The following is a 14,196-nucleotide window of genomic DNA, read 5'->3' on the forward strand; positions in this document are numbered from 1 at the left end:
AGGAAGAAGAAGAAGCAGGAGAGGAAGAAGAAGAAGACACTGACAAGCACAGGCCAAAGGTACAAAAGGCCATTGATAAACTGGGCCGATGCCCCCTTGATGGCACAAAGATTGCACAGAAGCCACTTACTGCATCACCGGAGACACTGCTAGCGATGATTATTGATGCCATGCTGAAGTCGCGCCCGATCTCGCATGATCTGACTCAGCGCACAATCACCAAGGTTATTGATGCTGGGTATCATGATATCCACAAATTGCTGGATAGTACCTGGGAAGAGCGCACGATGATTCTCAAGGATGGAGGGTACAATCGGTATAGGGAGCAGGGAGCTACTAATTTAGGAGAACTGGCAAAATTAGTCGAGGGCAAATACGGTACGTACAATACACACTTATCTCGACTGTTATAAGGGTGGTATATTGCTACTTGACTAACTCTGAGAACGCGTAGATGGTGATCTCAATAATCTATTGGAAGAGGCACATCACAACCGCGACGAAGTAAGGCAGCTCATCAAGGAGATCAAGGGTCTGGGCGACTTAGGCGCCGATCTATTTTTCAACAATGTACAGAGTGTGTGGCCTGAAATTGCTCCGTTTGTTGACAAACGCAGCCTGCAAACGGCCGATCAAGTCGGGATTAGCACCGATCTGGATGCCATCTACGCCGATCTGAAACGTGATTCAATGAAGATGAGCAGATTGGCCAATGGCTTATCTGCTGCGAGGTTAGATAAAAGGCAAGGAGAGCTTCTAAGCGTTTGATTGCTTCGATTGAAGTAGTTTATCTCGTGTACATAGTTAGGGCAATTATAGCTACAAGTAAGATTTTGATTGGAAAAGGTACACTCAACGATGCCTGATGTGTGCGGTAGTACAGTAAGAATGCCACGTAGTATTGTCTCACCTTCCTTGCACGATAGGTTTTCCATAGAAAAACCATGTAATGTAGTTTAAGCAGTTGCTGGCTTGACTCTTTCGTTTCTCGTACAAAAGTACATTCAAAGTTACAAATCTCTATAGAGTCTAAGCTATTTTTGCCCCCAATCCACGTAAAATATGATCCCTAACAAGTCCTAGTAAAGGGCTGTCACTGGTCAGATCGTGCTATATGTCGATGCTATATGGCAAGGAAAAGAAGGGCTAGATCCCCAACTAATAGCACAGCGAACAAAGAACTCTACAGGGCTAACCCAACCCAGCATATCCCTGACAGTTCCAGGAAGTACTTATAGACATTTTGGTTCCTGTTGAGCTCTACTTACTTCAGTCGAATTTCCATCCCTCATCCCACTTCTACCTTGTTATGGAGCCACATCCAATTCTCCTCCTCCTCTTGGAAGTGACCGTTTGCGCGGCGGTATTAGGCTTCACGAATCCACAATCTCCGCTTCGGCTGGGTGGCTTGCTCGTTGTTTTTCTATGTATGTGGCAATGCATCACGACATCTCCCATCTATCTCGTACGCTCCGCCTGGGCCTCTCTGGCAGGCGGATATGCAGTGATGCTCTTCTTCCATTATATCGACATTGTACTGCTGAGTCAATGGTCCTTTGAGCCAAATGTGTCAGCAACCGAACGTCCTCAATATGAACATGAAGCTATCAGACATCACAAGTCCTCAGGAACGAAGAAACGTAGTTCTTGGAAAGAGAAGTTGAAATTTGGCCTTTCATCAACATTTACAGCCCGGTTCTGTGGCACCACACACGAAGTCAGACATGTACCTCGATTTTCGAACAGTGACCCTGACCATGTCCCATCTCGGACCCAATTCATTCGGAATACTGCCCTGACAGTCCTCCTTTGTTATCTGATACTCGATGCAATGGATGCGGGCGCCGACCCTGCGATGGTTCGCGAATACTTCTCAGAGCAGAATATCCCGCTTTTCAGACGTTTTCGTGATGTCTCTGGCAATGAGCTTCTTATGAGAGCCTCCGGAAGTATTGGAGTTATCCTCGGTCTGATGTGTTCTCAAGGAGGCTTCTATAACCTCTTCGCCTTGATTGGCAATGTACTCGGCTTAAGCGCTCCTAAAGATTGGCCACCCTTCTATGGATCACCGCTGGAGGCCTACTCGTTGAGGCGTTTTTGGAGGTGAGTACACCGACCTGAATAACCCAACCATTATTGTAAACTGGTGAGAAAGAATTCCTGACACGAACATACTATTTCATCTCGTCTGCAGTCTTTTCTGGCATCAAACAAACACCCACAAGTTCAATTCCATCTCCAACTTCATCCTGCGCAATGTCTTTAATATCCAATCGCGCCGGGGATTAATCCCAAAGTACGCCAGGGTAGTAACCATATTCTCCCTTTCTGCAGTCATGCATTTCCTCATCGACATCTCGGCCGGCGTCCCAGTCCACAAGTCTGGAGCGATCCCTTTTTTCTGCACCCAGGCCTTCGGCATCGTGATAGAGGATAGGGCCATAAAGCTGTACAGCTTCATCACAGCATACACCAACGTGAGACTGCCCGTATTGGTGGAAAGGGTACTAGGCTTTACCTGGGTTGGACTCTTTCTGGTATGGTCTATCCCGATGTATGTGTATCCGATGATGTATCGCACAGCGGCGGGGCTTGATGATGCGATTGTTCCATTTAGAATTATTGGGTTGTTCAAGTGAGGAACCTATATGCTTTTTGTTTGAGGTAGTTGATCTACTGACTGAAGGAACTGATTAAGTAGTACCATTCAGACTATCAAAGTTTGTTGAAATTAATATTTGTAACCACGCGATTAGAGTCACAGCGTGTGGCGCCTACTTCTCTTCGGGAGCCCTACCTTGCCCCATCTTGCTCGTAGTCTTAATACAGGGATTAGTTACGTAAATTGGGAAGACATTGGCTTACGACTGGAGACTAAAATAGTTGGCGCAGTAGGCTTGAGTCAAGAACCCTGTAAAAGGGCGCAAGGCTGTGACTCACCACTTTGCGACATTAGGGCAGCAATAGGAGACACTTTGGGCTAGGAGCCAAGCTACTACTAGTAGGATCATATCTAGCTGATGGCTGTAATGGTTTACGTTGTATTAGCCTGAACCTCACAAACCCATGGATGCCCTCATAAGATCCACCTTAGGTGTGCATCGACTGAAATGGGCAGGCAGAAGATACAAGGCATTGGATAGTAGAACCCTAGACCAATTCAGATTATTTCGTTGAAAGACATAAACAAATGGTCTGTGTGCACAGCACTATGCCCTGTAAATATGTAAATTGTCCCTTCTTGACTTGAGTCTTAAGGGTGCAGCCGAAAATAGTAGCAGAATATATATTTTTACTGCATGAAATATGTAAAGGGTCCCTTGATTGTTCGTGGAAGCTCCGGAAGGCCACCGATGGTGCTTGCTTCATATATCTATACATATTAGTTCTTTATCGGTTTATGAGTTCTATGGTTTTTCTAGCTTGCTCCTTCACACCTAGAAGCTTCCATAATAGAGATATTCCTTTTCCTAGATGCGATTCAGGAAAATATTAACTATCCAAGCCAGCGGTTGAATATCCACATGTGACTTGCATTCTATCTATACATGTAACATGACCACATACGCAGGGCTCTGTTGTCTCAGTGTTGTACATTTGGAGAGATCACGATGCAAAGGCTAAACAATATATTTTGTGTCCAGCCAAGGCTGGCTCTGGATGTTAGGAAAGACTCACAATCTTTCCAGCAGGCTCGACCTATAAACTTCGCGCAAATGACAACAAATAACCATTTCTTTGGCTACACGTCGGGTCGTTGGCTATATAATGAGCAGCAACAATTGGAAAAGCGATATGTTGAGTTTAATGTCCCAAATTTGCAGAAGACCGTTGGTCAAATAGTCGGGAGTCAGTGTATCCAAATGACTAAAATGCCTGAGGGGCTTTACAACAAAGTGTTCTCTTTGAAAATGGAGAATGGCAGGGAGGTTCTGGCGAGAATTCCAAATCCGAATGCTGGCCATCCCCGTTATGTTGTGGCTAGTGAAGTTGCAACTCTCGATTATGTGTATGGCTTCAGATATTTCTTGGTGAATTTGTTGGTTGGCTAACGTCTATTATAGCTTCGCAACGTTCTCGATATCCCAGTCCCCAGAGTACTTTCGTGGAGCAACCCGTCACAGCATAACCCAGTGGGTGCCGAGTATATACTGATGGAAAGGGTGAAAGGGCGTCAGTTAAGTGAGGTCTGGGATAACATGTCGGAAGCTGAACGCTTTGGTCTGGTGAAGAGCTTGGTGGGAATTGAGCAGAAACTGGCGAGTTCAAGGTTTGCTGTTCATGGCAGCTTGTACTATAAGGATACATACCCGCACAGCACGACCTTTGTTGACCCAGTTGAAGTGGAACGAGGGAATCCGTCGAATTTTGTTATTGGCCCGATAACTCAGCGTTCCTTTTGGGAAGATGAAAAAGCAAGAGCTAGATATCGATCGAGGCCCTTGTATGTGCATTTTGATCACTGATAAGTCGCTTTGCTTGCACCATAAACTGATAACTTCACTATTTAGGAAAAACGACGCAGGAGTATTTTTCAGCCATCGCAAACAGTGAGATCGCCCTAATCCGAAATCCACCAAGTAGATCCAGCGATATGTCTGTACCTTCGGCAACAACATCACCGAAACGTAATATGCATGTACGTCTTCTTGAACAGTTTTTGATAGTGCTGCCTCATATACTACCACCGGAGGAAACCCTTTGTCCTGCCTTGCTGCACCATGACCTTCACTCGGACAATATTTTTGTTGAATTCATCGGATCCGACCAAAATATCGAGCATAATCGATTGGCAGGCAGTCTACGCCGCGCCACTCTTCTTACAGGCAAAGTTTCCTTCAATATTTGATTGCGACGATCCATATCCATGGGGTGCTGTTCAGCCTAAGTTACCAGAAGGGTTTGATACTCTTTCACAACTAGAAAAGCAGGTAGCCGAAGACAAGCTTGAGAGGCTTAGATTGAAAAAGTTCTACGAACTGGCTTCAAGAAAATTCAACCCGACTCTCATTAGAGCCATGGATACCATGAGGAACGATGATGATCCTACATCCTTTATATTCCACATTGTCGGGCGGTCCTCCCTAGACGGTCCAATTCCACTCAAAGAACTTCTGATACAGATATATGAGAAATGGGGCCGAATAATGGAGCGGAAGGGTTTAACGATACCTTGTCCTATCTCGTTCTCAGATGACGAGATCAGTAGAACTCGACAGCAGGTAAACGTATGGGCAAAGGTATATGGTGACTTTGAAAGTCTGCGAACAAAGCTCGTTAGCGATGATGGCTGGGTCTCACATGAGGTATATGAGGAGGCCAGGTGCAGGTGGGAGACCAACAGAGTGACTTTCATGATGCTACGAGAGCGATTAGAAAGGCTACTGTGAAATTTCCAGGAAGATAATTCCGGTATCAAGACCACCTGTCATATACTCTACTAGTACTCTGTAATGGTAGTTTGCATTTGATACCTATTCCATCTCGCCTCCTTTATTCCGCCCTTTCAACTCCTCGCATAAAACCAATGTACAGCAATTAAGCGCATGGTGGTACTCATCCGTATATGCTAACGCAGTTCTGTACTGCAGATGATCCCTAGCCTTGTGCTACTCAGATAAATTTATTTGATACTTGTATCCCCTACAGTCAAAGGCCAAGATCATCAATGTATTCAATGCCTCTTTGTATTGGTGAAACAATATGTATGTACGAGATCGAATCTAACATCTACATAAGATTAGCCTAAAGAGTGTTGGGAATCATTTTAATCTACCTTGCATATTACAGACTGTGGAGCTCGAGCATTTAGGGATTTTTAATGCGTGCGTGTAAATATTATGTGTATGGAACATGGTAGCAATTTAATTGAGTTCGACGGTCAAACATATCATTAAAATATCTCTCGAAGCGATTTAATGAGATGGATGGATGCGTCGGACGTCCATTGCCGTTCATGGAAGACGTGGCGCTACGCCAGTTCCGGTTAGACGTGCTCAGTCATCAACTGTTGGTCTTGGCAGACCCGCTGCTTGCGACGGCGGAGTGCTTGGAGCCTCGCCGTCCTTGTTTCCCCGTTCTCTCTCCTCTCTGCTTCTTTTTTCTTTGCTTAAGAAACTTTGTTCCAGCAAGAGACTCTTCTCCCTTCCTTTGTAAGTTCTCGCTTGGTCCATTAGTCAATTAAGTCGAGCTCCGGGCAAGCGACCACTTCAGACCTCATCCTGACCGATCTATCAGCTATTTACGCTCGCCTACCTCCGCGCGGGCCAGGCTACGAAATTCCCCGACCTGAGTGTTGCTCTGCTCTCAGTCCGAACAGCTGCAAACGCTCTCGCTCCTGATATCCACCTACCGATCCTTTCTTGCGATCTCACTCCCAAATTACTGCTCTATCCGACGAAACGATTGCGTAGACCGAAGGAACTCGTCCAGCTCACAGTCAAAATGGATCTTTCTAATATCTTGTATGTTTATGTGTCTCGTGTTCTACGAGAATCTGGGGCTGCGTGAATGGAGTTAGGGACTGATTATCCGCAGTCGACTTGTCAACATCGCCGTTGGCGTGATTATGGTTTTGGGCGGTATCTCCCAATTCTTCCCTCCGTCCATGAGCTCCATCATCGTTGGTGCATATGTGATTATCTTTGGTCTCCGTAAGATGAACCTGTTTACCCACCCATTGGTCTGTGGATACTGATATAACGCTGCCCATTAGTTGTCGCTGGGCTGGAATTCCTGCCCAACGTCCCGGATTATGTCTACCGCTATGCTTCTTTCCTGTTCTCCTTCCTTGGCCGCGGTATCTGTGAGTCTCCATTCTTAGCTGCATATCCACACTTACCCATTGGGTACTAATCAATTGATCAGTCTATATCTTCGTTGGTTCGATCCTGCTGCACGACCACGTGTTGCGCTACATCGCTGGCTCTATCGTCGGATTCATCGGCCTGGGTTACTTGGCCCTGGAGTTCATCCCCTCGATTGAACCCCCCTCGAACATGCGCGAGAGCGACCAGGGCTGGGGTGCCGAGCAGGTTTAAATGCGGCCGATAAACGTTTGGTCCGGTGACGGGGCAGTAGCATAGCGTACGGTTTAGATCGGCTTACGCCGATTGATATTCGCCATGTAGCCCCACGGATGCACGAAGCGCAATGCACCGCGAATAGATATGGAGTGGTGGAAGCAAGGAGAAAGAGGCGAAAAAAAGTTCTCTTTCTAGGTGATGTGCGACGATCGACGAGTGCGACGAATATCTATGCGACGACTCAATGGATTCGCGATCTGCAAAGATAGTGAGATATACTTATGCAGACGAGTTCGCCATGTGGATTATGGCTATTTGTCTGTCTGTGGGAGTGGATTCATGGATAATTTTTTTTTCTTTCTCAAGTCCGATTTTGGACGGACAGATTTATACTTTGCTTTTCCTGTGCCCTGTGGACCTTGTACTATAGGTGGTTTGTCGTATTTCTTTCTGATATTTAAACTTTTGGAGACATCAGATAACTTGATTGCGTGGCTCTGAGTAAGCTCTGGTCTTTTACCATCGCGCTGTCTGCGTAAGACGCTGATTTTTTCAATATTCGAGAATCTAAAATTCAAGTGCTCGTGACAGTGTAAAGAGAACGATAAAAGGGGGGAAACCTAAATAAAAGAAAAGAAAAAGAAAATAAACAGAATGAAAAGAACTTTTTTTTAAAAAAAAAAAAAAAAAAAAGATAAATCGAAAGCAATAAAAAGAAAAGTGAAGACCCTTACTGTACCAAGCCTTGGGATCGGAAGTCGATACAGATCAATCAATTCAAGATTGCAAGAACCGGAAGTACAAAACCGGTCAACTGCCGAGCAATGGAACCTACAGACAATCTGACAAGTATAGACTGGATCCAACGCATATTCAGCCTTATTCATAAGCACATGATCGCAGCGTATCCTATTTATAAAAAGATAATACCATCTCAACAGCATCAGCACGCTTACGTTCATCATCCGTTTAGGAAGGTAATAAGAAAACCCTTGGAATAAATAATTAATAGGAGAGATTACGGAAATCTCACCACCCGTGACATTAAACCCCCTAAATCTAAGCACTCCCACTTTTTTAATGATTTTCTCCCCGCTCCAAAACCCCAGGCTCTAATGCAGGGTTATTCGTAAGTCCCGACCACCAAGACTAGACCTAATCATCGACTAAGAAACTAGTCCACGCCACGATGTAAGAGGATCGGAGAATCCGTAAATTAACTCGTGTGACCGTCATGATGTCACGGGTCAGTTTCTCTGCCCCCAGTGGAACAGGATGATGACCTCCAGAGATCCGAGGAGGAGTCAGTCATTCGAGCCAAGACAAAGATGGATCGATAGATTAGATTCGGAGATAGGCGCTGGCTATTCGGGGATATTGATGACGACTTGTTCGGGGGGATTTTAAGTCCGGTGGGGGAACCGGCTTGTTTGTATACTGTGGACTAGATGCCAATAGGACTAAGGTGGTTGTTGTTTGTAACGCGAGTTCGCGGCATGCGTGTTAGTTGGGTTTAGGGTGAAGTCTGATCATAAGGTTTGTACGGATACAGTCGGTTTAATCGCCATATGTATCAATCTCCTGATAAATCACGCCATGGTGGACGGGAACAATTGAAGCGATTACTACGGTTTTCTGGGTGGGATGATAGGATATTGATAATCGTGACAACTCATGGCGTATCCGTGCTCGTGATATAGACATGTTACGTATTGAACTTTGATTGAAAGGAGAAAAAACAAGATCATTCGTACTTTTGAATCTAGGCCATTTGGGACTCGGGAAAGGGTGAAGGTGTCAAAATCGGGGAACGGGCCCCGAAGGACTAAAAGAGAAGATTATCAATCGTCCGTCCTTGAATTAGGAACGAGTACGGAACGAATCAGTGCCGAGCGAAGAGGCGCTGTTGGTGACGTGTGGACCAATCACGGCGGCGGAAGATTGAACGGGGGCGTGAAGGTTCCCTCGCCGGCGGGACGAGATAACAAATAGTTACCTGGGCTAGTGTCTGGGTAATTTTAATTTGGCATTATGTGCCCTTATGCGTCTTGGTCCTCTAGTGACCGGTGGCTAAAAATCGGCGTGAGCCGAGGAGAAATCTTCAGCGAGGGTCTATTGGGTGGAGATGGTGATAGATTAGAATGTCAAGAAGGAGATGGAAGGCATCCGATGATCCTATCAGCGTGGCGAAAATAATGCTGACTTGAGAGAAATTTCGTGCGCAGCGAATGAGGAAGCAGAGAATTAGGCTTATTTCCATGACCGACAGACTAGGTACTGTTCTGGGAAGGTGCATTCCCACTAGACCCAGAACGCTAGGCCAGATACGGCAGCGGTGGAGCCGGATGATACGATCTGGGGAGAAGCAGAGCAATCATGATGGATGCAATGGAAAGGGAAAGCGAAAGAGGGAATGTGACTTTACTGTTAGCCAAAAAAAATCAAAAAGAGATTTACCACAAGGCAAAAGCTTTGCAAATTAACCAAAACTCAACAAAGCGATCCTTTCCCAACTTCTTGCGCGACGACAAGCACTGAACAATCCTCAAACAACAGTCCACTGCAGGGGAAAAAGCAAAAATACCAGCGAGAAAGACCGGTGTAGATCCTCGCCCCCTGGAGATCGATAACGAAACGTCCTTCGATAAGACCACGCTGTTGGGACTCGGGAATGCGACTTGGGAGCCTTTTCCAGGCAACAAGAATAGAAACGTAAGGGTACGTGGTGGTCTGGCCCTTTTTTCGTTCTTTTCTTCTTTCATCTTCAGCAGCAGCAGCAGCATCATTATTACCCACTTTTTCCGCCTTTCCCAATTGTGTCCTCGTTCTTTATCAATCAATCTATCTCTCACGCCTCATTCTTCATCCTTCCCACGTCGTCATCCTCCCCCCTCTCTCCTGTCCCTTCCGCAGAAATCTCGTGTGATTATTTTCTTTTTTTAGTGGATTTGGTATTTTTCTTAAATTCTATATTTTATTTTTCTTGTGAACCCTGGTCACCTCCACACATCATATCTGATCGGATTGATTGATCGTCCTTCCCCGTCGATCTTTCTTGTCTACACTTTCACTTTACATTCCACCCCCTGCTTCCACCTGTCGAGTCTTTCAGCTTGCCTCTCATTCTCCTCAACTCTATTATTCATTGTAATCTCCATCCTTACCAAAACAGAAGAAAGAAAAAAATCCAGCACCGATAACCGCTTCAACCACCACCTGGCGTCACGCCGCATCGCCACCCAGCCTCGTCTCGGATTGGCCAACAAAACCACCTTCGTGGCAGATCAGGCGTCTATTTCCATTCTCCTTCTAGTCGAATACCTCCTCCTCCTTCCTTTTTCACTTTCGGGAATCCGTCTCCACCTTATTATCTCTGAGCCGCTGTCAGGGATACTCGGTCTCTCTTCCCCGGTTCCGCCTGGTTGGTTTAGGAGTCACACTAGCTGCATCTCTTTTTACTCTACCGGTTCGCCCTTCGAGTTAGGCGTTTTTAAATTTTCTTTTTCTCCTGCACTGTCATCTTGACCGACTTTTGACTTTGTGATACAATACATTACAACATCGACTGTGGTGCAACCTACCTTCACCCTCCCTTTTATTTCGACGATCCGCCTCCAACGGACGTCCGCGTTAGCTCTGGGGGCCTATACTGCCCTTCCCTGGGTTGTCATCATCCCGGAACACCAAGCAAAGAGCAGATACCTTCTTCTGACCGACCGCGGTGGAAATGTTAGCATCCCTCCCGCAGATGGAGACGGCACGATCGCTCCCCCGGAATCCGGACGTTGTTGCGCGACACCCGTCCGCAGAGGACCTTGATGCTGCGCAGCAGTTGATATCATCGGCCCAGGCGGGTCGGGAACATCCTGTCGACCGACTTCGCGATGAAACAGGGCCTAAACGCTACGAAGAAATGCCCAGTCGTGGTCCGTATGAAGCAGACAAGTTCTTGGATGTGTCGACGCCGTATCCGTCGGAAATTGGTGCAGCTCAGTCAGACAAGTCATCGTCGCCGAAGTCCCAGAAAGATACTTCATTTCTAGGGCATTCGTGTAGGTGAGTATTCAGTCTTCCTTCTTGGCTTAGATCTTGCACGCCGTTACTAACTTGAGACGCTTCACAGTAATTGTGGAACAAAAAGCACTCCATTATGGCGGCGTTCCCCGACGGGAGCTATGATCTGCAATGCTTGCGGTTTATATTTGAAGGCTCGTAACGTTGCTCGACCGACAAAGCGCAACCGTGTACAGACAAGTCCAGAAATTACGCAACCACCGAGCAATCCCTCGCATCCTCCGCACGATTCCCCTGCTCCATCATCGCACAAGGGAGGGGGCTGTCATGGTTCCAAAGGTTCGTGTCCTGGGGGAGGGAACTGCAATGGTACAGGAGGGGCTGAGGGGTGTGACGGATGCCCCGCTTACAACAACCGTGTGTACAAGTCGACTCCCCGGGGCACGGTGCCTGTGCATGCTTGGAATCGAGCAACAACCTCCGACAGCGAGAAGCCTCTTCCTCTACAGGAGCCCGAATTATCGGTAAAGAATGGCACTCCAACGACAACAGAAGGCAATATGCTGGTATCCTGCCAGAATTGCGGCACTACGGTAACTCCACTCTGGCGACGAGACGAGAATGGTCACCCCATCTGTAATGCGTGTGGTAGGTTTTTTTCCAATATTCCCCCCTCCCAATTATTATAGCAAAAGCCGTAATTGTATTGACAAATAATTTAGGTCTCTATTACAAACTGCACGGTTGTTATCGGCCTACCACGATGAAGAAGACTATCATCAAACGACGGAAAAGGGTTGTGCCGGCGCTGCGAGAGCATTCTCCGACGGGTGCCACGCAGTCATCGAATGGGTCTTCTGCCTCACCGGAAGCGTCTCCTGCTACATTAGCTCCTCACGACGACCATTATCGTTATTATAGCTCGGAACCCATGGACCGTTACAAGCACATGTCTGGTGATCGTATCTCACCGCAGGCCCCAAGGCAGTTTGGCTTCGCGCCGCCGCCTGTTGATTTCACGGGGTTCGGCTCTGCGACGATGTCCTTGCCGCACCACCCTCCCCCCCCGAGGCTGTTGGAGCCAGATCGTATCAACGCTCCCGGCCATTCTCCCGTCTCCCAATTCGCTCGACGATCCCTCTCGCCTAATCCTGCGAATCCCAAGAAACGGACTCTTGCAGAGACCGCGTCATCTGCGGAGGCGTCGCGATCCCCACAACGTTGGAATCAGGGTCGAACCAACTTCCACCTATCATGTCAGCTGCCAACCCGTCCCCACCGGGCCGGCTCAGCTCGATTTCTTCCATTCTCAACCACCCTAACACGCGGGACGAGTCACGCTTGGACCCGTCGCTCGCTGCGCTGAGTCGCCAGCAGCACCAACACTCACACCAGGCTCTGGCACCTCCGCCCCCTCAGCCCTTGCCCGGAGTCACGGAGCTCGACAGTATGCGGGAAGAACGTCGGGCTCAGCTACAGCGGGAAGCTGAGGAGATGCGGGAGATGCTGAGAGCGAAGGAGCGAGAATTGGCCGAGTTGGGACGGCAATGATCGTTATTTCCTTTCTGAGACTCGATGTCTGAATGTGCTTTTTGCTCATTTTTGTCCATTAATACACCAGGCGCAGCTGTTGCTTTCTGACGAGATACCACTTTCAACAGTTGAAGGATTAACCGGGGTTTTGTTTCCATATTCAGGGAAAAGTGGCTTTGGGTTTGTGAATTACCATGTGTTATTTGAAGCGGGAATAGCGGGTTTACCAGAAAAAAGAGTCCAGGAAGGCTTTGTCTTTATGTTTGATAACTACAGATCTCTCCTCAAATTGAGGTTTTAATTTCGGAAACGTCATACATACATACATAGATTGATGAGATAGATCGGGAATCGGATATTTGCATGTACAGTAACCGTGCATGTTTCGAGTTCGTTGAATATGACCGACAGACAAGTTCAATGTCGTGCATTCGGCACGGCCCGAGATCGAGGAGTGAACTCATCATGATGTATATGACCTGACATACTTCAACATACATACATCCTTAGATGCATTAGTCCAGAATGCAAACCCAACCTCACCAGCCATACATACATACACAAAACACAACCCTAATAAACCCATCAAATAATCAAAAGAGGAAAAAAGAAAAAAAAAAAGAAATGTCCCCAAAACCCTACACCCTAACCTTCACCGGCGACGTCATGCTCGGCCGCCTCATCGACCAACTCCTCCCAACTCACGTCCCCAGCCCAACCGACCACGCCACAATCACCAAAATCCTCCAAGCCTACCCATCCCTCAAATCTTACTCCCCCCGTTCCCCCTGGGGATCCGCCCTGCCCTTCCTCCACGCCTCAGACCTCAACCTCATTAACCTCGAAACGGCCGTCACCACCGTGGACACGCCCTGGCCGAACAAAGCGTTCAATTACAGGATGCATCCCCGCAATCTGGAGGCCCTGAAAGTGGCCAACATCGACTACGTGAGTCTGGCGAATAACCATACGCTGGATTTCGGGGAGATGGGGCTCGGGGAGACGGTTGAGGCGGTTAGGGGCGCGGGGATTGCGTTTGCGGGTGTTGGGGAGGAGGGGCCGGCGGTTTTGAGGTTGGGGCCTAACGGGGATGGTGGTGGTGGTGGTTCTTCTTCTTCTGCTACTGCTGGTGATGGTGGCAGTGGTGAATCGAAAGAGTATAAAATCCATATCTACTCCGCCTCAGACCACCCACGCGCCTGGTCCCGCATCCCGCAGTTCAATTTCATAGATTATAGCTCTGCTACACGTGCAATGCTCAAGACGCTCCTGACCCGCGGGGAGCAGCCCGCGCTGAAGATCTTCTCGGTGCACTGGGGCCCGAACTATGCGTGGCGGCCGGCCGGGGAGATCCAGGCTCTGGCGCGGTTCCTGGTCGACGAGTGCGGGGTGGATATTGTGCATGGGCATTCGGCGCATCATCTGCAGGGCGTCGAGGCGTATCGCGGCCGGTGGATTCTGTATGGGTGTGGGGATTTCGTAGATGATTATGCGTTGGATGCGGAGTTTCGGAATGATCTTGGGGCCCTGTGGAGGGTTTTGGTTGAGGAGGATGGGAAGGGTGGGTTGTCTTTGGGCAGGTTGGAGGTTGTGCCGACGAGGTGTCGGCTCTTTGAGGTCGAGG

At 47.8% G+C, this 14,196-nt stretch overlaps 5 protein-coding genes across 5 annotated transcripts; all 5 read left to right on the plus strand.

Moving 5' to 3' along the window:
* Window positions 1-864, plus strand: ANOM_011115 (uncharacterized protein; the record flags this gene model as incomplete). Its single annotated transcript, XM_015556371.1, has 2 exons — window positions 1-378; window positions 455-864. Coding segments are annotated over 2 exons (612 nt in total), but the record flags the coding sequence as incomplete, so codon positions are not given.
* Window positions 865-1,309: 445 nt separating this feature from the next.
* ANOM_011116 (wax synthase family protein) lies at window positions 1,310-2,639 on the plus strand (the record flags this gene model as incomplete). Its single annotated transcript, XM_015556372.1, has 2 exons — window positions 1,310-2,103; window positions 2,195-2,639. 2 exons carry the CDS (start codon window positions 1,310-1,312, stop codon window positions 2,637-2,639), a joined length of 1,239 nt encoding a protein of 412 aa, XP_015401355.1.
* A 1,077-nt stretch (window positions 2,640-3,716) lies between these two features.
* ANOM_011117 (uncharacterized protein) lies at window positions 3,717-7,581 on the plus strand (the record flags this gene model as incomplete). The annotated part of the gene is made up of 8 exons (XM_015556373.1): window positions 3,717-4,007; window positions 4,065-4,444; window positions 4,585-4,639; window positions 4,797-5,306; window positions 6,238-6,464; window positions 6,538-6,653; window positions 6,716-6,805; window positions 6,868-7,581. 8 exons carry the CDS (start codon window positions 3,717-3,719, stop codon window positions 7,038-7,040), a joined length of 1,842 nt encoding a protein of 613 aa, XP_015401354.1. The 3' UTR covers window positions 7,041-7,581.
* A 3,171-nt stretch (window positions 7,582-10,752) lies between these two features.
* Window positions 10,753-12,590, plus strand: sreA (siderophore transcription factor SreA; the record flags this gene model as incomplete). The annotated part of the gene is made up of 4 exons (XM_015556374.1): window positions 10,753-11,081; window positions 11,149-11,687; window positions 11,762-12,259; window positions 12,301-12,590. The coding sequence occupies 4 exons, from the start codon at window positions 10,753-10,755 to the stop codon at window positions 12,588-12,590; spliced, it is 1,656 nt and encodes a 551-aa protein (XP_015401358.1).
* Window positions 12,591-13,196: 606 nt separating this feature from the next.
* ANOM_011119 (CapA family protein) lies at window positions 13,197-14,196 on the plus strand (the record flags this gene model as incomplete). The annotated part of the gene is made up of 1 exon (XM_015556375.1): window positions 13,197-14,196. A coding segment is annotated over one exon (1,000 nt), but the record flags the coding sequence as incomplete, so codon positions are not given.

Source organism: Aspergillus nomiae (assembly GCF_001204775.2).
Source record: "Aspergillus nomiae NRRL 13137 chromosome Unknown contig00606, whole genome shotgun sequence".
In the NCBI taxonomy this organism is placed as follows: domain Eukaryota; kingdom Fungi; phylum Ascomycota; class Eurotiomycetes; order Eurotiales; family Aspergillaceae; genus Aspergillus; species Aspergillus nomiae.